Source organism: Eleutherodactylus coqui, chromosome 5 (genome assembly GCF_035609145.1).
Source record: "Eleutherodactylus coqui strain aEleCoq1 chromosome 5, aEleCoq1.hap1, whole genome shotgun sequence".
In the NCBI taxonomy this organism is placed as follows: Eukaryota; Metazoa; Chordata; class Amphibia; order Anura; family Eleutherodactylidae; genus Eleutherodactylus; species Eleutherodactylus coqui.
In genome coordinates this window covers 55161160-55187072 of record NC_089841.1, presented here as the reverse complement: position 1 = coordinate 55187072, position 25913 = coordinate 55161160, and the positions used below count along the sequence as shown (strand labels likewise).

At 45.2% G+C, this 25913-nt stretch overlaps 1 protein-coding gene across 2 annotated transcripts in view; it reads right to left on the bottom strand.

Annotated features, from left to right (window-relative positions):
* MALT1 (MALT1 paracaspase) overlaps positions 1–25913 on the bottom strand; it is an 83533-nt gene that overhangs the window by 31462 nt on the left and 26158 nt on the right. The window contains exons 3-7 of one of the 2 annotated variants that reach the window (XM_066602545.1): positions 17942–18063; positions 14867–15017; positions 10991–11166; positions 8073–8169; positions 4624–4668 (exon numbers count right to left, since the gene is read on the bottom strand). In XM_066602545.1, the coding sequence (XP_066458642.1) occupies positions 4624–4668; positions 8073–8169; positions 10991–11166; positions 14867–15017; positions 17942–18063 (591 nt within the window). The remainder of the gene's footprint in view (positions 1–4623; positions 4669–8072; positions 8170–10990; positions 11167–14866; positions 15018–17941; positions 18064–25913) is intronic. The other variant, XM_066602546.1, reaches the window with a different exon arrangement.

Sequence of the window (25913 nt, the reverse complement as noted above, 5' to 3'; positions counted from 1 at the left end):
AATGCACTCCTATGCAGACTTTCAGCGGCGGAAATACCGCGGGAAATACCGCCGCGGGATTTCCGCCCGTGTGCAGGCGGCCTTCCTCTTGTGAATTTTTTTGCAGTGACTGAAATAAAGTCACGCTGGAGAAGCGCCTGAAAAAAGTTACATGGATCAACCATGCCCACAAAGACATCTGCTCACTGGGTGAAAGCATGTTGCCAGAATAATTTAACGGTGCTCACACAAGCAAGAGGGACAAAACGGAGTCTGGGTGTTGGTTTTTAAGCTGTTTTCCAAGGAATGGGCAGTTCTCTAGGGCTTGGGTTTACAATAAGGGGTGTCTGCTGGTTTTTCTCCGCAACACATCCGCGTATATCCGCGCGTGATTTTTCACGCATCCCCACCTATCCGCAAGCACATTTAGGTACCATACGCGCGTGAAAATCCGCTAGCGGAATCTGGAACGCTCGTGTGCAGGCGGCCTAAGGTGTTGGGCTCCTTGTATGTTACATATAAATATAAAGTGGCTCTTGCCACAGAATTATTGGGTCCTCTGCACTTTTATATAGCAGGATGATCGGGTGAATGTTCTTGGCCATGTAAAAAGGCCTTATGCTTCTATGTTTATGCATCTTTGGTTGTGCGTAAGTGTGCAAGCATGTACTATTCTAGCTCTCTTGATAAGGACACTATATAGGCAAGCCGTGCAGCTGTTATGGGCCCTTGGAGAGTGGGGGCCCAGTGACGTTTGGTCCCAACCCTTTTCTCCTGGGTGGCTGGAACCAGTGCAGATGTCTTTTCTCCAGAGGAACTGAATTGCTATAGAACAAGGGGTTGGGAAATGTCTTGAAGGGGTTGTACCATCATTTCAAGTTATCCCTTATCCACAGGATAGGGGATTACTTGCTGATTGGTGAAGATCTCATCGCTGAGACCTCTGCCGATCTTGGAAACAGGACCCAAATGTCCCACTGTCATGTCACTGTGGGGTCTCTTCTCTCCCCGCAGTGATGTCACTCTGAATGGAGCGCTGGTCATACGAACGGGCAGCGCTCCATTTATTTCAGTTGGGCTGACAGAAATACCCAAGTGGCTATCGCTCAGGTACCTCTGAAGTCCCATTGAAAGTGAATGGAGCGCTGGTGCACTTGTGTGACTAGTAGAGATGAGCGAGCGTACTCGGAAAAGCACTACTCGCTCGAGTAATTTGCTTTATCCGAGTATCGCTGTGCTCGGGTCTGAAGATTCGGGTGCCGGCACGGAGCGGGGAGCTGCAGGGGAGAGCGGGGAGGAACGGAGGTATGATCTTTCTCTCCCTCTCTCCTGCCCGCTCTCCCCTGCTCCCCGCTGCGACTCACCTGTCAGCCGCAGCGGCACCCGAATCTTCAGGGACGAGCACAGCGATACTCGGATAAAGCAAATTACTCGAGCGAGTAGTGCTTTTCCGAGTACGCTCGCTCATCTCTAGTGACTAGCCATTCATTCAGTTTCCTTCTCACTGTAGGAGCTCCACTAACCCAATATACTTCTATGAAGTATCTTTAGACACTTGTACTAGATATCTAAGGCCATACTCTAATGTGTGTATGAGGGTCTGTTCAGACCTCGTTATTCGTCCCCTCAGAGTGTCTAGTCAAATTCCAAAAACAGCACTGCTAGGCGGGACTTATACCCGCCATTATTGAAAGCTGCTGCCATTTTTCAAGCGTGTAATATATGGTGTTAAAAACCCGTTGATTTCTATAGAGACACTCATACCTGCGCTATTTTCACGCAGGTGTTATCCACGTTAAAAAAACGCAGCACGTCCTGTTTTGGTGCATATTACACGTGTAATATGCACCAATATAGGCTATGGAGTTTTAATATATACAGCAAATACTCATGTACATGTTTATGAGGGCTTATTCAGACGACCGTATATCGGTCGGGTATTCACGCCAGCGGATATACGGCGTCCTTCTCTGCAGGGGGAGGAGGTTGGAGGAGGCGGGAGCAGTGCACTAAGCTGAAGAAGACCACTAGGAGGGAGCGGGGCGAAGTTTTTACGGAAGAGCCAAGGAGGTATTTTTAAGACAACAGCATAAAGTTGCAGCTGCTGACAAATGGAGCTCCTTGCGGCCGTGCCACCCCCTTAAGGCAAGGCGGGCTCAGGGTTGCCAACTGTCTAGAAATTCATGGACAGTCCATAAAACTATGATTTTTTTTTCAGTGTTCGTGAAAAAAAAAAGTGGATGCATCCATGATTGTCTTGAGTCAGGTGGTACTTGAGCAGGTTATTATGACCAACTATCACCATTTTACAGCTCACAGTGCATGCTGCTAATGAGATCATATCAGTATTTCATCTATTATCGCCTATAATCTTTATAATCATTATCGTTTTCCAATGTGTCCGTAAAAAATGTTGGCTGTTCAGGATTCTTGGATAAGTTGTCTAGGAAAAAGAAAAATTGAGGTTGGGAACATTGGGTGGGCTGCCGCCAAAGGCAAGCAGCTCAACCTGCCTCATGGTAGGCGTGCCCCTGGCTCCCTCACTTCTATGTACACAATGGCTTTTTAACAAAATCCAATATATACCGCTAAGGGTGCATTCACACGACCGTATATCGGCTGGGTTTTCACGCCCAGCCAATATACGTCGTCTCTCTCTGCAGGGGGAGGAAGCTGGATGAGTCGGGAGCAGTGCTCTGAGCTCCTGCCCCCTCTTCACCCCCCTGCACTATTTTCAATGAGGAGAGGCGGGACAGGGGCGGAGCTAATTCCACAGAACTTAGCCTCGCTCCTGTTCCGCCTCCTCTCATTGCAAATAGTGCAGGGGGGGTGGAGAGGAGGCAGAGAGGGGGCGGGAGTTCAGAGCACTGCTCCCGGCTCTTCCAGCCTCCTCCCCCTGCAGAGAGAGATGCCGTATATCGGCTGGGCGTGAAAACCGAGCCGATATATGGTCGTCTCAATGCACCCTTAATCTGACACCTGTTGTCAGAGATGCACCATCTGCGAACCCCAAAATTACTCCCAGTTTGCAGTTTTCGAGCAGCTTTTGAGTTCAGGCTTCCAAATACAGCTCTAAGCCCCCCAGTGTCATCCATTGGTTTACAGTGCTGGAAACTAGTCTTTAGCTCCCAGCAGATTTGCAGTGCTGTGATCACGTGGCACAAGGATTGTGCTCACATGATCACCTGCAGGAGAAGTGATTGTAATTGAAAGCTGCCACCCCACAGCAATGGACGCTATAAGAAATAGCTCTGAACCCCAGGGTTTAACTCTTTAGTTGCTTGTCAATATTAACCATGGAATCTACTGTGTATAGACAGAGGACGCCCTAGTCTGCCATGCAGTTAAAGGCTATGGACACCTTTTGAGGGGCATTTTGTTTTCACTCAAATGCATATATTTTGGTCTGAGAGTCATTTTTACAATAGTGTTTAATTGAAGGTTCTATTTGTCTTCTGCAGCTTCTACATATCACTGTATGTAGACACTGCAGTCTAGGTTTCACTAGGAGATCTGTCAATGAGGATTCATAAACTCTGTTGAGGTCATACATTAGCTGATAAAATGGTACAGGAGAGGAGAGAGCAAGAGGAAATTAATGAATAATTGGTTCTCCTAGTGAGACTTGTATACAATGATATGTAGAAGCTGCATAAGACAAACTATGCAAAATTTTAAATCAAACCCTTATTGCAAAAATGATTGTTGTGAGCCCAAAATACAAATATGTTCCTGAAAAGGTGTCCATAAACTTTAAGACATATCCAATAAAATAATCTCTAAGAGCTAATGCCCACGGCCGGATTTCTGCCGTGTTTTACGCGGCGGAAATTCGCGGTGTTATGCCGCAGCTATTAGGTTCTATCGAACCTAATAGCTCAATGTTCATGCTGCGGAATTCCACGGAATTTCGCAGCATGCTCTATTTGCCACGGGAATACGCGCGTCCGGCTTCCATTGTAGTCAATGGAAGCTGGCCGTCACACTATATTTCCGCTGTAGCACAGCGGAAGTATCGCGTGAATACGCGTCCCTGCCCACCACCATCCGCGTCCTCCCGCACTGCCAACGCGTCATGCACTTTACTGCAAATGCGCGCCGGCCCCCCAGGCGGGACATGTACAGCGGATCCCGAGTGGTGAGTATGGGGGTTTTGGGGGCGCCGTGCCGGACTCCGCTGCGATATTCCGCTGTCTGTCATGGCCATGGGCATGAGGCCTAAAGTTTATATATCTATTACTACATACAAAACATAATACCAGGAATGCTACTTGTTTAACTCTTCCTAACAGAAGGAATAAAAGTTAATCAATAAGACATATTGACCCCAAAATGGTACCAGTGAAAACTAAATCTCGTCCTGCAAACAACAAGCCCTCATATGGCTATGTCAATCAGAAAATAAAAAGGGTATGCCTTTTGAAATGCAGTGTTGAAGGGGTTAAAGCAGCCAGCCCTTGCACATTATGATGGGGCAAAGCTGAAAAGCAAATGCAGGGTTATCGCCATGCAGGGTTACGACAGAGCAGCAGTGACAGACCATCACCATCTCATTAGATGACATTTTGTATCATTTGTATTTTTCATGCAGTATCACTGTGACCTCAAGCCAAAACATGCAGAAATCCAACATGCGTCCCCTACCTTCTGTACATTCCATTGCGACATTTGTCCAAAGCTTCGCACTTCCTTGTATTTTAAAAGAAAAACAGTATTTAATGTTCATCTATTTTGGTTTTTTATTAAACAATCTCTGTAGAAATCAGAAGTTCTACAACATTCTCGTATACTTAGTTTCCTCTTTTCACTATTTGCAAGATATGTGTTTGCTGTCATTGAATAAGAACACCCTTGCTTACATAGCTAGTTCTTCTCTCAGAAGGGGAGATCATTTTATCCAGTCTAGACAATACTCTGTGAGCTATACACATCACCAGCTGCACTAATCTCTCTGCTAGTTTGTTACAATATATAAGTAAGGACTACAGGCTGTTTAGCTCCCAGAGCATTGTTTAGATTGCATACAATTGTATCCACTTCTCAACTGAAAGCAAGACTAGCTATGTACAATGTAACAGTCTAGAGGCTATTTAGCTCACAGAGCATTGTCTAGACTGTATATAATTCTATCCACTTCTCAGCTGAGCGGAGGACTAGCTATGTACAATGTATAAGGCCTCGTTCACAGGAACGTGGTTTTCGCACATAATAGGCACGTGAAAAAATTGCTTCTAATAGAACCAATGGTTTCCTATAGAAGCTTTCACATGAAGGAATTTTAGACGTGCAAAAAATTGCACCTTCCAAACATAGGACAGGTGTGGCTACAAAGCTGGCATCTAAGGTCCGTGCTGCAAAAAAGATAGGATCTGACCTATCTTTGGTGCGTGATGCGTAGTAGTTTCCATAGACTCCTAAGGGAGCAGGAGTTTAGCTGCATCCGACGTGTGAAAAGATTACAAGTCTTCTGCTGACCAAGAGAATTCTAAACAGCAGCACTAAACCCAGAATGTCCTGCTGTAAACTCCTGTTATTCCCCTCGGAGATGAGTGGAAGCCGTGAGGGTTCTGTTCATCTCTCTCGAGTTTCCCTTAATCCCCGCGGGCACTAACAGGGGTTTACAGCAGGACATTTAAAATGTGCTTCTGGGCACCAAGTTTTAGAATTCTCTAGCCCCACTGCTGCACAATTCCGCAGCAGGGGGTACAGCAGGGGACATCCTCCACCTCTCTCCCCAGTATAGGGTTCCCCAAGGGATTTCCCCATAGCGGGGAGAGAGCGGGGGATGGGTTAAAGGGTTTCCCTGAAGGCAGGCGGTGGAGCTAGAGGGATCTGCCCTCCAGCCCCACCCGTCTCAACTTGCAATGGAGAAATCCCAGGGAGGAGACCTCTAGCCCCACCCTCTCTCTCCAGCCCCATCCCCTCCCTCTGCGCTATGAGAATATCCCACGGGAATCCCCTGTAGCCTCACCCCCTCTCTCTCTGCACTATGGGGATATAGCAGGGAGAGAAAGAGCGGGGCTATGGGAGATTTCCCCATAGCAATAAGAGAGAGAGAGCGGGGCTTTGGGGATTAACCCAGAGCATAGAGAGGGCGAGAGAGAGAGAGAGGCTATGGGAGATTTCCCCATAGCAGGAAGAGAGAGAGCGGGTCTATGGGGGATTAACCCAGAGCAGGGAGAGAGCGGGGCTATGGGTTAATCCCCCATAGCCCCACTCTCTTTCCGCACTATGGGGAAATCCCGAAGCCCTGCGGGGCTTCATCTCTCTCTACTCCTTTTTTAACGCAACACGCTATACCAGTGAATGGGCGATTTTCACGAGCATGAAACTCGGGTCTTCTGCGTGTGAAAATTGCCCGTTCATGTGATTTTCAGTGCAGTATAGCTGCGATTTTTTTTTTTTCACGTGCCAATACTGTGCTAAAGCTCTAAGTCTAAAGGCTGTTTAGCTCACAGAGCATTGTCTAGACTGGATACAATTGTATAGCTGAGAGTAAGACTAGTTATGTTACTGCTTCTGAATATAAGCAAGTGTCCTCATTCACTGACAGCAAACACATATCTTGGAAACAGTGTGGTTTTGGAACATAAAGTATTAAATTACAAAGTTGTAGAACTTTTCATTTACACAGTGATCTGATAGCTTTACTTAGAGAAAACGGGAAACCTTTATAATATGTGCCAACTGTAGTCATCCATGTGTGATGTGATGTGGAGTATAATAATGCCTGGCACTGACTATTATTGCAGACATGTAGAGGCAGATGCATAACTTGAAGCTTCTGAGATCCATTGCAAATCTGAAACATGGCCCTCTACTCATCACATGTTATTTACATTACTAATCTCCTCATACCAGGGCCCGGGTGCGACTGTAATGTAGTTACAGCTCTGTTCATAGGGCATGGAGAGTGGACTAACACCCAAGGAAGCATTTAGGCTGTCTCTGCTTCAAAGCATTGCATTTTAATTCCCCTCCTCCCTATGGCAATCGAAGCACTTAAAAAAGGTTTCTGACTTTGTTTATGATTCTATAATGAGAAGTTCTGTGACTTTCTAATATACTTTCTATTTCAGTTCCTTACTACTTCCAAGATTTCTGCTTCCTGTCAGTGGTTGTGAATGGAGGGTGAAAACCTATCTATCTTCTGATGCTTTCGTAAGTAAAGGTTCTTTTATACAGTCTGTAAATAGATTCCTCAGCCTAGAACAGGGTAAACTCAGTAGAGCATATTTACTTAGACCAGCATTTCATATGTTGGTTTAAGTAAACTCTATATAAAAGGGGTGAACAGTGCACCGCACCCATGTACATTGTTATGTGCATCCCTAAGGCACTGATGACCAGGGGTGAAGAACTACAAGGCCCTGATGACTGTGGGTAAAGTTTATGGACTTAAAAGGGCCCTGATGACCAGGGGTTGAATGTGACAAGCTGTAAGAAAGAGGCTGTGGCAGTGATGACATGTATGGACTATGGACTACTGTTGGTTTGGATCGTAAGCGGGGCCCTACCTCAATAAAAATGGTATACACACCATACAACATGTTGGGTAGTTCACAAGCCTTCTGACAGGGGTATTATTATTGACCTGGACCAAATGCTGCAAGATGTGGAAGGCTGTGAAGATGCTGCCGCGTGTTCATGGGGTGTTAGTGTGGTTTAACCCTTTCCAATCCACTGTCTGACCTCTGAAGACATTATAATTTAAGGATGTACAGCTCCAATGTTGGAAGACATCCGTCGGGGTTCTCTTACTGTATATTGCCAGCCTCTCTGCTGTCAGAGCCTGTTCAATGTGTCACTTCATGCAATACTGGCTTTAGCCAGCAGATAGCGCTGTTGTATAAATTGGTTGTCCCACTTCTTACTGCTTTGCTGCAGGAAGCAGACAGCTCCGTACATTGCACAGTGGCCCTGGTTGGTACTGCAGGCTGAGTCGTATTAAAGTGAATGAGACTCAGCCTGCAGTACCAACCTGAGCCACTGTGCAATGTAAGGAGCTGTGTGTTTCCTGTAGAAAAAGAGCTAGAAGTGGGAAAACCCCTTTAAGACTCAGGTTCAGTCGATACACATCCTTGAAGACTTACCAATACCGATTTCCACCTTCTTACTGTCCTCATTCTCATTTCCGTTAGACACTCGGCAGTAGTAAACGCCTTGATCTTCTGCCGAAATGCTGGAAACCTAGGTATGAAGCAAATCACTGGATTTAGGTTTAGAAATGAATTCCCGCTCAGACATCACATGATTGACATGAATAAGACACAAACTTGTGCAGGGTTCTGGTTTTAAGGATGTGGTTAGTGGAAAAAACTGAATCCAAAGAAATAGAGAACTTCAGACCAAATGACCAAATATAATCTTTCATTGTAATTTAAAAATAATCACACTTTTTTTTTTAAGTCCTGAAAGTGGATTTTAAAGAGACAGGGCTATTATATGTGGCTGTATGAAAATAGAAAATGTCATTCTTCCAGAAACAGTGCCACTCCTGTCCATAGAGCGTATCAAGTATAGCAGCACTGCCCTATTCACTTGACTACAGTTGAGGTGCAATACCACTCACAGCCCAAATACAAGAGTGGCATTTTTTTTTTCAAAACATTGGGGCTGAGCTGCAATACCAGACATGGCCTGTGGACAATAGTGGAGTTGTTTATGAGAGAATGGGGTGCACTGTACTTTGTGGATCCTTCTTTGGCCCTAGTGACATTGGATACTCTCCATGGCATACTTTCTATTAATGTCTGATCCACTTCTGCTAGTATTCCCTCCATTCATCCTGCAAGTATCTGCCGATTCTGCCTGAGATGCATCAGCCTGTCTACAGTGGAGCAAGGCATGTTGTCATTGGACAGTTAAGCAATGGAAGGATGTTCTATGGAGTGATGAGTCACACTACTCCATCCTCACATCAGGTGGAGGAAACCTGGGGAATATCTTATGTCTTAGTATTTTGTGTTAACGGTTAAGTACGGCAGAGGTTAGGTTATGTTTTACATGGCATGATCTCGGTCCGTTGGTTGTAGTGACAAGACCCATGAACAGGTAGTCTGTTTTATACAGTCAGAACTTAAAGGGATAGATCACCAAAAGCTTTTGTATTAATTAAAACCGGATAGGGAAACATTTTCCATTTTAATAATCATGTTTTTATTTTCTAATTGTAGAATGCTTTATTCTGTTGTCCATTCATGACTATGGGGGCGGCCATTTTTCCTGAGCTACATCTAACAGCTTTTAAACATATTCTTTACAGCAGCTTCATGGGCTATTCACACAATGGTCAGGAGGGGGACCATTGACTTGTATGGGGGATTGTTCTAGACATGCTCTGTGACCTGCAGAGGTCGTTGTGTCGGGAGGGGGGGTATATAGTCACAGCTTATATCTATTGTGAACAGTGGATCCTGTGTTACCTACTTATACTGTAGGTGTTACCTCTCAATCCTGCCTGTGATGTTAGTGCGTTGACTGCTACAAAGTTTTCTCTACAGAACAGAAAGTGACAGATTAGTATTTGGCTTTGTGGTCATTGTAAAAAATGCAGAATTTTAGGATTTTTTAAAAAAAAGATTGTGACTGAAAAAGTGAAATAACCAAAAATTCTTAAATAATATATTTAAACACAAAAGTGGGATTTATATAATACCCTGTTTCCCCGAAGATAAGACACTATCTTATATTAATTTTTGCCCCAAAAGAGGCTCAGTGTCTTATATTTGGGGAGTGTCTTAATACTTACCTAGCAGGCGCTGTTTGGGTTCCTCTCGCTGGTCTCCGGCACTGCGGCAGTCTTCCGTGTAGTCCTCAGTGCTGAGAGAGCATTCTCTTCCTGGTAACGGGGCTTGAATACTCCTCCTCCAGCAAGAGATTGCTGTGATTGGTTCAGGAACACCGCCTCAGCCAATCAGAGCCGGCGCTCGATGAACCAATCACAGTCATTCATTGAATGATTGGGTATTTAACTCCAGGGAGAGAATGCTCTCTCAGCGCTGAGGACTACACAAAAGACTGCCGCAGCACCGGAGACCAGTGAGAGGGACCTGAACGGCACCTGCTACGTGAGTATTGCTTTTTTTTCATGTAGTGTAGTTTGGGCTTTTTTTTGGGGGGGGGGGACTTATATTTTAACCCCCTCCTAAAATAAGGATAGGGCTTATTATAGGGGTAGGTCTTATTTTGGTGCACATGTGTGATCGCTGTTTCATTCCTTGCAGGATGCTCTGGATCCCCTTTTTTGGGATTGATGGGGGTCCTAGTGGTTGGACTCTCAGCGATCAGCTAGTTATCCTCTAACCTGTGGATAAGGAATAACTTAATTTTGTGGAACAACCCCCAGATAAAAGAATACAATTGGTTGCTAAGACACCCAGCAGAATAGAGAAGGATACATGAGAGAGACCAACATATACTCTGTAAATTTGTCTACTACTAATTATATTATGCAATTAATTTAGAAGAGTTTCAATTTAAGGGAGTTTTCTCACAAAGAAAACCTATTTTTCTATTACAGCCACTATGGCGATCAGCTGATCACCAGTGATCCAAACAAAATCAAGTGTTGCTATTAGCTATAGTGGCCACTACAGGGCAAATGGGGTATTACATGCAGCCATTCAAATGATTGCAGTATATGGATAACTTGCCACAGAGAGAGCTACTGTTTGTTTGTAGTTCTCCATTCTGCCTCACAGAGAGGATCGAAAGTAGAGGCCTCCCCCAGCCCCATGAGAATCCTTATCATTATGAGACAACCATATGAATGTAAAGAAACACTCCAAATCCAGCAATGGCTGTCATTTATTTCAGGCATGTGCAAAAGATTTGTATCGCAAGAGGTTGCCTCAGGCTAAATTGACCGTGAGATTTAGTTGGATTCTGGCCAGGCAGGAACCATGGGGTCGTAAACAAGGTGAAGACCTCTGTGCATGATCTGATGATGGCCTTAGGGTCATATCTTTCATATACTGTATGAGGTATATAGCATAATAAGCACATGTACCGTATACATTCTATTTGTCGCATCCACCAATGCCACACCATTCTTGTACCACTGATAACACGGCAACGGTTTTCCTATGGCTCCACATTCCAGTGCTAGCTTGGCTCCCGCCTCGAGTGTTTGGGCCTGAGGCTGGGTAAATATCTGAAGTCTGTTATCTGGTAACATCGAGATTCCTAAGACAGAAGGAAAAAGTTGTCATTCCACTCAGATGGATACCTGACACCTTCATAGTCTTCTGTTTACCCGGCATTCTACTCATGTCCAGGCTCATATCTGCACAGCTGGAATTACACTGTCAATGCTGCATGCCTTCTCCTGTCTATACAGGCCACAAAGAGCAATACATATAGTATGTCAGCTGGAGAATTACCATGCGGGACGACTGTATGTATTACATGTGCACAGTCTGTGACTGACATACAGTTTTGATCAGACACTCTTATAGTAGTTATATTCTTGTATTATAGTACTTATCTTGTAATAGGAGGCAGTATTAAGTCAAATGCACACGGTCGATTTTCCGCCGCATTTCACCACAGCTATTAGGTTCTATTGAGCTAATAGCTCAATGTACATGCTGCGGAATTCCGCAGCGTGAAATTATCCGCAGCATGTCCTATTTGCTGCGCGTATATGCACGGACGGCTTCCATTGTAGTCAATGCAAGCCACCCGTCACGCTATACTTCCGCTGTAGCACAGCGGAAGTATAGCGTGAATACACGCCGCGCCCACCGCTGGCCGCTTCATATGACGCTGCCCCAGAGCGTCATGCGGGACATCGCGCGGTGGATCCGGAGGTGAGTATGGGGTCTTTGGGGGGGCGCCGTGACGGACTCCGCTGCGGTATTCCGCTGGCGGAGCCCGTCACGTCCATGGGCATAAGGCCTTATAGTAGGTATATTCTTGTACGTAGGGGGCAGTATTATTGTAGTTATATTCTTGTACATAGGGGGCAGTATTATTGTAGTTATATTCTTGTACATAGGGGGCAGTATTATAGTAGTTATATTCTTGTACGTAGGGGGCAATATTATAGTAGTTATATTCTTGTACAAAGGGGGCAGTATTATAGTAGTTATATTCTTGTACATAGGGGGCAGTATTATAGTAGTTATATTCTTGTACATAGGGGGCAGTATTATAGTAGTTATATTCTTGTACATAGGGGGCAGTATTATAGTAGTTATATTCTTGTACATATGGAGCAGTATTATAGTAGCTGTATTCTTGTACATATGAGCACTGTTATAGTAGTTATATTCTTGTACATAGGAGGCAGTATTATAGTAGTTATATTCTTGTACATCGGAAGCAGTATTATAGTAGTTATATTCTTGTACATAGGGGGCAGTAATATAGCAGTTATATTCTTGTACGTAGGGGGCAGTATTATAGTAGTTATATTCTTGTACATAGGGAGCAGTATTATAGCAGTTATATTCTTGTACGTAGGGGGCAGTGTTATAGTAGTTATATTCTTGTACATAGAGGGCAGTATTATAGTAGTTATATTCTTGAACATAGGGGGCAGTATTATAGTAGTTATATTCTTGTACATAGGTGGCAGTATTATAGTAGTTATATTCTTGTACATAGGAGGCAGTATTATTGTAGTTATATTCTTGTACATAGGGGGCAGTATTATAGTAGTTATATTCTTGTACATGGGGGCAGTGTTATAGTAGTTATATTCTTGTACATAAGGGGCAGTATTATAGTAGTTGTATTTTTGTACATAGGGGGCAGTATTATAGTAGTTATATTCTTGTACATAGGGGCAGTATTATAGTAGTTATATTCTTGTACATAGGGGGCAGTATTATAGTAGTTATATTCTTGTACATAGGCACAGTATTATAGTAGTTGTATTCTTGTACATAGAGGGCAGTATTATAGTAGTTATATTCTTGTACATAGGGGCAGTATTATAGTAGTTATATTCTTGTACATAGGGGGCAGTATTATAGTATTTATATTCTTGTACATAGGAGACAGTATTATACTATTTATATCCTTGTACACAGGGGGCAGTATTATAGTAGTTATATTCTTGTACACAGGGGGCAGTATTATAGTAGTTATATTCTTGTACATAGGGGCAGTATTATAGTAGTTATATTCTTGTACATAGGGGCAGTATTATAGTAGTTATATTCTTGTACATAGGGGGCAGTATTATAGTATTTATATTCTTGTACATAGGAGACAGTATTATACTATTTATATCCTTGTACACAGGGGGCAGTATTATAGTAGTTATATTCTTGTACACAGGGGGCAGTATTATAGTAGTTATATTCTTGTACATAGGGGCAGTATTATAGTAGTTATATTCTTGTACATAGGGGCAGTATTATAGTAGTTATATTCTTGTATATAGGGAGCAGTATTATAGTAGTTATATTCTTGTACATAGAAGCAGTATTATAGTAGTTATATTCTTGTACATAGAGGGCAGTATTATAGTAGTTGTATTCTTGTACACGGAGCAGTATTATAGTAATTATTTTCTTGTACATAGGAGCAGTATTATAGTAGTTATATTCTTGTACATAGGGGCAGTATTATAGTAGTTATATTCTTGTACATATGGGCAGTATTATAGTAGTTATATTCTTGTACATAGGATACAGTATTATAGTAGTTATATTCTTGTACATAGGGGGCAGTATTATAGTAGTTATATTCTTGTATATAGGGAGCAGTATTATAGCAGTTATATTCTTGTACATAGGGAGCAGTACGAGGCACAAATGCCACTACTATGTCCTCTAGAACTAAATTGAAGTACAATATTTCACACATTTAGATTCAGAATGTTGGGAGAATATGAAGATTTCAGGCATTATAATACAGAAATTTCAGTAGTGTGGCAAATTAGAAATTTGACTTTATAGTACCAAAAAATTCTGACTCCCTAATCGTTTGGTACAGATTTTAAAATACACATGACAGATCAAGTTTATATTTTGGCACAGTTTATCCGATCAGCTATATAAACATTTGCATTGACCTTCAAGTAAGTAGCATTTCTATTTCTCAAGTTCCATGAAAATTATCATCATATAGAAGGGATGAAGCCAAGCAGATCTGTAGTGAATTCACTCTGGGTAGTTTATAGTGTCTATGTAAAAACAGTCTGCAGCAATATGGTAAATAAACGTAGGAGGAGACTGAGCGGTATGCAGCTGCAGATTCTCATTCTGTGCGTGTGAGGGAGGGAGGAGCTACACCTGATTGGCTGAGAGTAAACAGCACAGAAAAGGCCCGCCCATTCTGCAAACATGGAGAGAAAATAAAGGAAACTACATAAAGCAGCCAAGAGGAAGAAAAAGACCCCAACATATTATGCCTGAGACAAATGCCAAATAGCAATAAAACTTGGAGTAAGAAACTATTAATAACATCTAAGGGTGTGACTAGTGACACATGTTTATTACAATAAACACAGCAGCATTAGGTAGCAGATGTATAGCATCCAGTAAACAGTATAGGCATCATGGAGAATGTGGACCAGATAAGAACATCAGCATGCAGAGGAATAACCGCCACCCTCTGAGAGGAGGGGCCAGAATTTATATGCAACAATACTGGTTGATTGACCTGCTGGGGAAATCACCTCCCAGCACTCTCTACCCCAGCATAGGCAGATTAATGTTATCACAATGGCACCTATGACATGGGGCATGCACTGATGCCGCAGTCACATGAGCTGGACCGGCTTCCGTGTCATGGCCTTCATGGTATGGTTGCACTACATTTCATACTTATCTACAACTGCTTGAGAAGTGATGAGGCCCACTGGAACAGAGACCATCACCCCCCTACTTAGTGCATCCTTCTCCCCCTGCAGACACCTTGTATAGCTTACCATGACATGCCAAATTGCTTTCAATAACTTCCAGCTGGGCCCAATTACTGTAATCAAATGTGTGAGAGTCATTGACTCGGCAGATGTAGAAGCCGGCATCATCCACATCCACGGGGTTAAATGTCAGCTCCGATGAATTACCATATGGGACCTGTGTAGAGGGTATAAAGTAAAACAATCAGTCATCACGCACTGTCCTTATACATTAGTAGCGGCGAATGTTGTGTGTATTTATGGTGATGCGGCTGGAACATAGAAAGTCCAACCCTAAACCTCATTTTGATTGGCTTCTCTTGTACAGACATAGTTGAATAAGAAAATTCAGGCCGTCTGCAGATACAACTAGGGGGAGCTTAGTGTATGCAGTTCATGCATTAAACTACATAAAAAGCTCCCTCTGCTGGCTGCAACTGGTTTTGTATTATTTAAAGACTATTTCCACCTATTTTCTTGCACGTATGAATTCATATGACTCCATGGTAACAAACCACAAATAAAACCTGACATCCCTTAACCCCTTAAGGATGTGGCCCTTTTTTTCTTTCATTTTCGTTTTTTCCTCCCCACCTTTAAAAAAACCATAACACTTTTGTTTATCCATCAACATGGGCTTGTTTTTGGCAGGACAAGTTGTATCTTTTAATGGTACTCTTTAATATTCTAAAAACTTTTTAAAAATTCCTTAGTGAAGTGAAATGGCAAAAAAAGGTAATTCCACCATCGTTAGGGTGCATTCAGACGACCGTATATTGGCTGGGTTTTCATGCCCAGCCGATATACGGCGTCTCTCTCTGCAGGGGGAGGAGGCTGGAAGAGACGGGAGCAGTGCTCTGAGCTCCCACCCCCTCTCTACCTCCTCTTCACCCCCCTGCACTATTTTCAATGAGGAGAAGCGGGACGGGGGCGGAGCTAATTCCTGGAACTTAGCCCCACCCCCATTCCGCCTCTTCCCATTGCAAATAGTGCAGAGGGGCGGAGAGGAGGCAGTTTTTAAAAAAAAAAACTTTTATTACCTTTTCTTTTTTTAAATAATTAACAAAACTTGTTAAAACTGATTTTTACATTTTTTTTAGTTCTCATAGGGAACAAGAACCTGCAATAGTTTGATTGCTCCGGCAGTATGATGTAATACCATAGTATTGCATTATACTGTTATCTAGCAGGCAATTCATCAAGCTATGCCACAGGCATGGCTTGATGAGCAGTCTGCAATGGCAGCTCTCAGGGCTTTCAGAAGGCCCCCGGCTGCCATGGCACACTGCCATTAAAATGTTGCTGTCAGAATTGACCGAGGCATTTAAAGGGTTAACAGCTGCAATCAGCAATCCCACTGATTGCAGCTGTTGAGGGTGGGACTTTAAGAAATAGCCGGCACCCACATTGTATGTAGCAGGATCGTCCCCCCGATCCCTCTCCATTGAAATCCTGAACCTCCATGATATAGCTATACGTCATGGAACGTTAAAGGGTAAAAGCGATCCAGTCATTGCTTAGTTCCATTGGTTTGGGGTCATATACATCGGCAGCCTTTCATGGGCTTTAGTGGTCATGTGTGCATGTGACTACTGTGAACCACATGTGACCGCTGAAACCGGCACTGGCATCAGAGTTATGTGAGAGATGAACATGATGTCATAGCTTTCTGCATCAGCGGGGCTCGGAGCAGAGAGGAAAGGGTCACCGGCGCTGGGCTGCAGGCAAGGTGAGAGGGCAAGTAATGGCTTTTTGGTTTTGTTTTTTTTGCACCATTTCCTACCCCTGTGGCACTTTTTTTTATATGATGGAAAATCCTTTAATTGTGCACTTGCTTCCAGCACCAAACTTAATAAAGTGGAATTTCACAAGACTGGAAGCAAAGGACTAGCTTGTAGACTGGCACCAAAACTCTCAGCAACATCTGTATTTGTTACATATAAAGAGTGTAGTCCATTGTTCCCCAACTCCAGTCCTCAGGGACCGCCAACAGGTCATGTTTTCAGGATTTCCTCAGTATTGCACAGGTGATGTAATTATTGTCGGTGCCTCAGACATTGCCACATGTGTTCTTACCATAAGATATCCTGAAAACATGACCTGTTGGGGTCCCTAAGGACTGGAGTTGGGAAGTACTGGTGTAGTCAAAAAGCCGGTCTCCACTATAACAATAGTGTACTTGGATAGGAAGGCATGGAGGCGCTACATGATGGCTACGATCCATTCGACAGTGCAGTCCAGGGCTGATGCCATCATTGCAGGACTGTGTTAGTGAATGGCGAAGTGCCGATTCAGGGAAGATGTAATTACTAGTGGATTACTTGCAAATTACTACTAAGTTCACGACCCAATCAGAAGACAATGCAAATTTCAACGTGAATGTGTAGGTTGGAATTTGGTGCCATCTTCTCTTCGGACATGTGTTCATTCCAGGGACCCTCAATGGAGACCATGGCCCCTATTGTAGCAGAAGGCAGCCACTTCCAGTACGCTTTCCTTACTTCAGTCATAGCAGCAATCCTGCGAGATTTAGGCTGTGCTCACACGGGTGGATTCAAATAGCAAAATCCGCAATCAGCATCCACGTGGAGGAACCACGGCAAACCACAGGCATTGAAAAGCATGTACCTTTGCTTTTTCGCTCACACTCGTGGATACGAATTTCGTATTCTGCAAGTGGAGGAAAAATCGCAGCAAGGTCTATTTTGCTGCAGATGGCCTCCATTGAGCTGCCACGGTCATGCACAACACAGGAAAATATAGTATGCAGGGTCGCTGGCTGGGCTCACAGCCAGAATCCACTGCAGGCAAAATCTGGTGACCCTGGCCTTAGAGACACGCAGTAAGTGGATTTCTACTTCTCACATGCTACTCTTCAATGTTGCAATTGGGTTTTACTCTCTCTCTCTCTTACAGGGGGCACAACACAAAATTAAAATCTATGTTCCAAGGCCCCCAGGGACCCATGCACCATACCATCATGTAGTGCATCTATGCCTTCCCATTCAAGTACGCTATTTCACTATAGTATTGACATATAGCGCTGGATCCGGCTTTTTGACTCCACCCTATATATTACAGGTAGAGAAGAAAGCAATCCACCTCCTTATCCATTTTGAACCACTGGTAGTTGACAACAGGATGTTCGGCGGCTACACAGCACAGCTTGACCATTCGTCCAGACCGGACAGCCATTGACTCTGGATGGACGACAACTTTCACCCCTAAAAAGAGGAAATAATAAAGATTTGTTACTCGGCTTCGCTGTCAGCTCACAAGATTTTGGATAAATTAGTTTTCGAAGATAGAATCTCTATTGGCAGAAGTCTCTATTCTGTTGCAGCAGGCACATAGGCTGTAATAACATCTTACATATCTTAATCATAGCCACCAACTAGGAAATTGCTTTATATTGAGTGTCTAATAACCTAAAGGTCCCCAAGTGCCACCAGAATTATAAATGACACATGCTACAGTAAGTGGGGGGCCATGATACAGAATTTGCATGCATGACCGCCCTGGGAGCCCTCACTAGGCTCCGGGCTGCCATGCTAACCCATCAGCATCTCATGGTCACGTGGCAGGTGGGCCAATGGGGAGTCGGAGGAGCCCCCTTTCGGTTAGCTGCTTAGATGCTGAACTAGTCTGATCATGGCAAAAGCTGAAGGAACAGCAGACACCTGTGTGTGTGTGTGTATGTATATGTATATATATTGTGAGACAGTGACCGGCAAAGTGCTGGAGGGCCGTTACATTTCACCTAGGATGCTCTCCCATGCGGCTTTGGGGAGCACTTGGCCAGATACGTGCCACCGAGCAGCCTGGGCTCGGTGGAGGAAGCCGGCAGTATGGTGTCAGTAACATTAAGTTACTGACACGTTGTAGTGAGTAGGTGGCTCCAAGCCACATAATCCGGGCCGGCTTTTCCTGGAGTGACTAAAGCGAAGGGTGGGATGGTCACTCCCACGTACCAGGTGGGGCTGGTACCAGGCCTTATGAAGCCTGGGCCTACAGGGCCTAGAGAGAGAGCTGAGACCTCTGCAGGTCTGAGAGTCCCGGCTGGCTGTGTGCAGGAGCCATTTTGTTACCAGTGTGTAGACAGGGACGCTACATGTTTAGTAAGTGCTCGGACGAGTAGGATTTACTTTATGTTTGCCTGACGTTAAGGCCTGTATTTTGCTTTGTTTGCTTGGAAATAAACCCAGGCAACGCCTGGACTAAAGACTTTACCGCAAGTGTCACTGTCTCTGACTGCTTCTGCCCAGGTTGCTACTGATCCTAAACGCTAATCCCTCACATATGGTGTTTGGATGCGGGCAGCGGTCTTAAAGAGACATACACCAATTAATGGACATTTTGCTGCAGCAGCTGGAGAACCGTTGCTAAGGGCAACCGCCCAAGAGAGATTGACTGGAGAGTGCTGTAACCCCCCATGTCCGGGGTGAAAGCTGCAACGGCACAGCAACCAGACACTGCCAAGATGGAAGAACTGATAAAGCAGCTGGTACAAATGAACATGCAGCAACAACAAACGTTGGCTCAGCAGCAACAAATGAACATGCAGCAACAACAAACGTTTGCTCAGCAGCAACAAATGACGGCGGCCCAGCAAAAGGTCCATGAGGAGGCCATGAGAGCTCAGGCCGAAACTAATGCTCTCCTGGTGGAAGCCAAGCGTTTAGCCTCACAGGAGCAACAACGAGCTAACCAGCAGCTGCAAGAGCAAATCCTGGCGGTGGCGCAAAGTGTGCAGAGGACGTCTGGTTCGCTTCCCACTACCCGTACCGCGGTACAGGCGGCCTTACAAAAGATGACACCCACCGATGACATCGAGGCCTATCTCGCGGTCTTTGAGAGAGTGGCCGAGAGGGAGAAGTTACCGGCGCCTCAGTGGGCTGAGGTAGTAGCGCCTTTCCTGATGGGGGAACCCCAAAAGGCCTATTTTGACCTCGGTGAGCAGGATACCAAGGACTATATTAAGCTCAAAGGTGAGATCCTGGCACGCTTGGGCGTGGACACCCATGTGCGGGCCCGATGAGTACACGCCTGGACTTTCACGGACGACCTACCAGCTCACTCCCAGATGTACGACCTGTTCCACCTGGTGAGAAAGTGGCTGCAGCCGAAGGAGTCATCCCCGGCAGAGATCGTACAGAAAGTGGTTCTGGATAAGTTCATCCGCTCGTTGCCCCCCGCAATCCAGCGCTGGGTGGGACAATGGGGTCCCCAGGACGTGGACCAACTCATGAGCCTCGTCGAGAGGTATAAAGCCACGGAGGACTTACTGCAAGCCGTGCCTCCTCGGCGTTCAAACCCCGGGAACAGCAAGTCGGCCGGAGCACCTGGTAAGACTGTTCCGTATGTAGGGGGTGTCAAAAGTGTCCCAAAGGGAGGCGGCTCAGAGGGGGATCGTTTGGGGCAGAGGAGCCCCAAATGGACATTCGGGTCCCGGGTAGAACCCCAAGGAGACCGGGCCTCCATACGATGTTGGCGCTGTCATGAGCTCGGGCATATTGCCGCCAACTGTCCACTTACCATGGATCCCATGGACTGTGACTCTGCCCGGCGGAGGTCGATGTTCGCATGGCCAGTGTGTTCTGCAGAGACTGCGTCAGAGACTGATCGACCCTTATGTCACCTAAAGGTGAATGACTTTGCGGTGACAGCTCTACTGGACTCAGGGAGCTTGGTTACGCTGGTGCACTCCAGCCTGGTCGATCCCACAACTTTCACCAGCCGTCGCATGGGGGTTGTTTGTGTGCATGGGGACACCAAGGAGTATCCTATTGCCCTTGTACGACTTGACACTCCGTGTGGACTTGCCACCCATGAGGTGGGCGTCGTAAAATCCTTAATGCACACCGTGATCCTCGGGAGAGACTTTCCCCTATTTTGGGACTTGTGGCGACACCGAGGGTCGTCTGCAAATAAGGTTCATGATGATGCAAATGTGTATGATGTGTGTCCCGAACCGTTTGACCCTGAGGGTACGGTTCCAGCCGTAGGGGTGACCCAAGAGAATGGGGATAACTTTCTCTTAACAGTATTGGCGGGTGAGACGGAGGTACAGGATGAAGTAGTTGCTATGCCTGACTTAGAGGTCTCACGTGCCAATTTCGGAACTGAGCAGCTCCGAGACCCCACCTTAGTAAAAGCCAGGGAAAATGTTAAAGTGATAAATGGGGAGCCTCAATTTCCAGGGGCTGATACTGTGTTTCCACACCTTGCAGTCAACCAAGAATTATTGTATCAGGTTGACAAGGTCCGTGGGGAGGTTGTGGAACAGCTGGTGGTACCTCAGTCCTATCGTAGGATGGTCTTAGACCTGGCGCACAAGCATGTGCTGGGAGGTCATCTCGGGAGCGAAAAGACTAAGGAACGCATCCTTCAGCGTTTTTTCTGGCCTGGGGTACATGGTGATGTAAAACGTTACTGTGAGTCGTGCCCGGAGTGTCAAATAACAGCTCCTATGCCCCATTACCGGAACCCCTTAGTGCCCTTGCCCATCATAGAGGTGCCGTTCGAGCGGATCGCTGTGGACCTAGTTGGGCCCCTGGTAAAGTCTGCCCGGGGTTACCAACATATATTGGTGGTTGTAGACTACGCCACCCGTTACCCCGAAGCCATTCCTTTACGCAATACGTCATCCAAGGGTATTGCAAAGGAACTACTTCACATGTTCTCCCGCACGGGCATACCAAAAGAGATCCTGACGGACCAAGGAACCCCCTTTATGTCAAAGGTCATGAAGGAATTGTGTAAGCTGCTGAATATTAAGCACTTACGGACCTCTGTGTACCACCCACAGATGGATGGTCTGGTTGAGAGATTTAATAAGACCCTAAAAAGCATGCTCAAAAAGGTAGTCAATAAGGATGGGAAGGACTGGGACTGTCTGCTGCCATATTTAATGTTCTCAATCCGTGAAGTCCCACAATCCTCCACTGGGTTCTCTCCCTTTGAATTAGTTTATGGTAGACATCCCCGAGGGCTCCTTGATGTAGCTAAGGAGACCTGGGAGCACGAGTCCACCCCCTACAGGAGTGTTATTGAACACATCTCCCTCATGCAAGATCGAATTGCGGCGGTCATGCCCATTGTTAGAGAACACTTACAGCAGGCTCAAGAAGCCCAAAGTCGGGTATATAACAGGTCCGCCAAGGTGAGAACCTTCAACCCTGGGGATCGGGTACTAGTGTTGGTGCCCACCCTAGAAAGTAAATTCCTAGCAAAATGGCAAGGGCCCTATGAAATAATTGAGAAAGTCGAGAGGTAAATTGTAAGGTATACCAGCCAGGTAGGCGGAAACCAGAACAGTTGTACCATGTAAACCTAATTAAGCCATGAAAGGACAGAGAAGCCCTGACTGCAGTGAGCACCCCCCATGGTGAGGTCCCAGAGGTGCGTGTATCAGGGTCCCTGTCCAAATCCCGACAGCAAGAGTCTAGGGAATGTATACGACGTAATTCAGATGTGTTCTCCGATATACCAGGGCGTACTGGTGTCATAAAACATAGGGCGGGAAAGCTACAGGACAATGCCGATGCCTTGTCAAGGACGCATTGTATGGCGGCTAAAGGTGTCCGACCCCACAGGCTCGAACAGAGGGGGAGGGTATGTGAGACAGTGACCGGCAAAGTGCTGGAGGGCCGTTACATTTCACCTAGGATGCTCTCCCATGCGGCTTTGGGGAGCACTTGGCCAGATACGTGCCACCGAGCAGCCTGGGCTCGGTGGAGGAAGCCGGCAGTATGGTGTCAGTAACATTAAGTTACTGACACGTTGTAGTGAGTAGGTAGCTCCAAGCCACATAATCCGGGCCGGCTTTTCCTGGAGTGACTAAAGCGAAGGGTGGGATGGTCACTCCCACGTACCAGGTGGGGCTGGTACCAGGCCTTATAAAGCCTGGGCCTACAGGGCCTAGAGAGAGAGCTGAGACCTCTGCAGGTCTGAGAGTCCTGGCTGGCTGTGTGCAGGAGCCATTTTGTTACCAGTGTGTAGACAGGGACGCTACATGTTTAGTAAGTTCTCGGACGAGTAGGATTTACTTTATGTTTGCCTGACGTTAAGGCCTGTATTTTGCTTTGTTTGCTTGGAAATAAACCCAGGCAACGCCTGGACTAAAGACTTTACCGCAAGTGTCACTGTCTCTGACTGCTTCTGCCCAGGTTGCTACCAATCCTAAACGCTAATCCCTCACAATATATATATATATATATATTATATTCACACTTATGGCGGTTGTGAAGGGGTTACTAAATCCTTTATTTTAAGTATACCTGTACTTTATGGTTCGTTGTATCTAGTAGCCATTGTTCAACTCATTAAGACTCTGGGTGTAATTTAACTCTTAAATTACAGTGTACAACTGATCCAAATGTGGGAAAAATGTGCCACAAAGATAACAGCCATGCATGGCTACAAGTGGATGGTTTGTGATGGCGCTGCTGTCTTTCAGTCAGGCGACAGCAATATTGCCGTGAGGAAATCACAGCGATTTTGCATCTATGTTCTGTGCGAGATCGCTGCATTTTCTCACGGCGATATCACGATTTTGTGTCGCTACAAAGACGGATTCTTTTGATGGGATTTTCGGAGGGGGTGGGGGGACTTGAAATATAAGCCCCCCCCCCCAAAAAAAATAAGCCCTAGCTATCTGAAAAAAACCCAAAACACAATACATCACCTAAGAGGCGCTGTCCAGCACTTCTCTGCAGCTCCCGCACTTGTTTGAAGTCTTCAGTTAGTGCGTTGTGGTCTGGGGTTTCCAAAACCCCACCTCCAGGATGTGCTGTATCTGATTGGTTCTCGAGCGCTTTGGCTCAGCCAATGACTGCAGGGCTCAATGAACCAATCACAGCCATTAAATGCGATGACTGTGATTGGTTCATCAAGCGCTGTTTTAATTGGCTGAGCCCCGGCTCTCATGAACCAATCAGAGCCAGTAGTTCCTGGAGGTGGGGATTTTGAATCCCCAGACCAGGAAGCGCTGACTGAAGACTTCAAACAAGTGCCAGAAGCTGCCAAGGAGACGCATGGTGGAGCTGACAGCGCCTGTTATTTATTTTTAATGTTTATAGGCCTTATTTTTGGGCTTTTACAGTAGGACTTATTCCTGTAAGAGTTGTGTTGCACCGCATGAAAACGCATAAGGAAACGTGGGCTACAAAACTTCGAAATTCGCAGCAATATTCAGCAATACGCCAGTTTGAGGAAACTTGTGGATGGTACATGATGGTATGATAGACCACGTCGCTATCAGAGCGCCCATGGAGGTAAGCTCCCTTCGCCCTATTACATACATAGAAGCCATACTTTAACAGGGATTGCAAAGCCTTTACAATGTGAAGTTAGAAAACACACAAACACTATGGGAAAGATCAGTTCCCATTTACCCCCCATAGAGAGCAGAGATTTCCTTTAAGTACATGTTTTGTAGTGTTTCACACAGGAAATCTGTTCCCCCGGGGTGGTGTATTACTCACATACAGGCAACAGTGACAAACACGAGGTAGTGTGACCTCACTATGACACATCTGGATATGGAAACCAGATTCTGAAACCCAACTCATAAATTAAAAGTTTTTTACATTACAGATATTTTATATATATATATATATATATATATATATATATATATATATATATATATATATATATATAGTGCAGTACACAGAATGGGTTGCATAAAAGCCAGTTCCTGTCAAAAATTAAGGGGAAGTTACAGCTCAGGTGAGCTGGAAGGGCTGAAAGGTCCAGTGGAAGCGGTGGAGATGCCGCGTCAGGAACTGGGGGCCTGATCCGTGCAGTCCAGTTCTGGGTCAGTCACACGTCTGACAGAGGAAGACGCCCTCTAGACACGCCGGGCGGGGTAGTGACGGTGACCCAGTGGGTGGTGAACCCAGGATTACACATGGACTGTGTTTGTATGCTGTTTACTGTGAAATAAAGGCTGGCAGGAGCCAGAACTAAAGCGAACCCACGTCTCTGGAGCATTTCTACACGTGTGGTGCGCCATTTTCATGTATGAGAGGTCAGCGATCCGCAGGCGAGTGACCCCATCTTGCCACAATATATATAGTTTTTTGTGTGTGTGAATTTATGCCTATTATATAACCCAGCTTGTCTGCTGCATTGTACATTGATTGCCGGCTATACTTTTATGTTCTTTGGCACTATATTTAACTCGATTCAACTTTCATGGTGGGAAGAAAACACCATTCTTGGGCTACACTCAGAATTCTGGGTCTTTTGTGACATGCCGTGTGCTGAGAGTTCAGAAAAACACATGCGTGAAACGTGTGCAAACACAAATCTATACGTTTCCATAAGTTTCCCATTGACTACAAGGCAAAAAAGTATATAATTTTTATCCGTTTTCTTGATGTACAGAAAAGCGTAGTAGGCTACACCAAAAATGACGGTAATGTTTGCTTGGCTAAACGCAGTCCATGAAGCACCATGTTTTCATTTGTTTTTGAAGTAGACCATATGACAGTATGGGTGGGCCCTAAGGGTTCTTTTACATGGGCCAATGCACTGAGCCCTGATTTATATGCATGAGGTAGACGGGCAGAGAGTCACTGGTATTGGGACGAATGATCATTAATTATCCCCACAGAGCTGGCTGGACCTCTTCCCATTCACACAGAGTAACGTACAGCCGAGCAATGAGTATTTTTATGCTTATTGACAAGCTACTTACTCTTGCTCACCAGCTGATAGTTGTCCCTTTAACATGGGTGAAAGAACATTCTAGCAAAGGCTCATGCCTGATAATTGGGCAGTGTCAAGGGCTTTAAGACAGTCCAAAATTTGGAGCATCCTTCAAGTCTATATCAATCAATCATACATTCAATTATCTAGAACTTTTTGGGATATTTACAGAGAGAACCCCCCCACCCCCACCCCCACACACCTTAAAGGGGTTGTTTGCTTTTTACATTCTCTTTTTCTTAATAGGATTCCTAGATGATAAGTTAAACAAAAGTTATCCCTCTGCCGAGGAATCTGGCTTTCGGCTGTAATCTGTGGGAAACATGACTGCAAGTGTTCAATTACCCTGCAGTGCCCC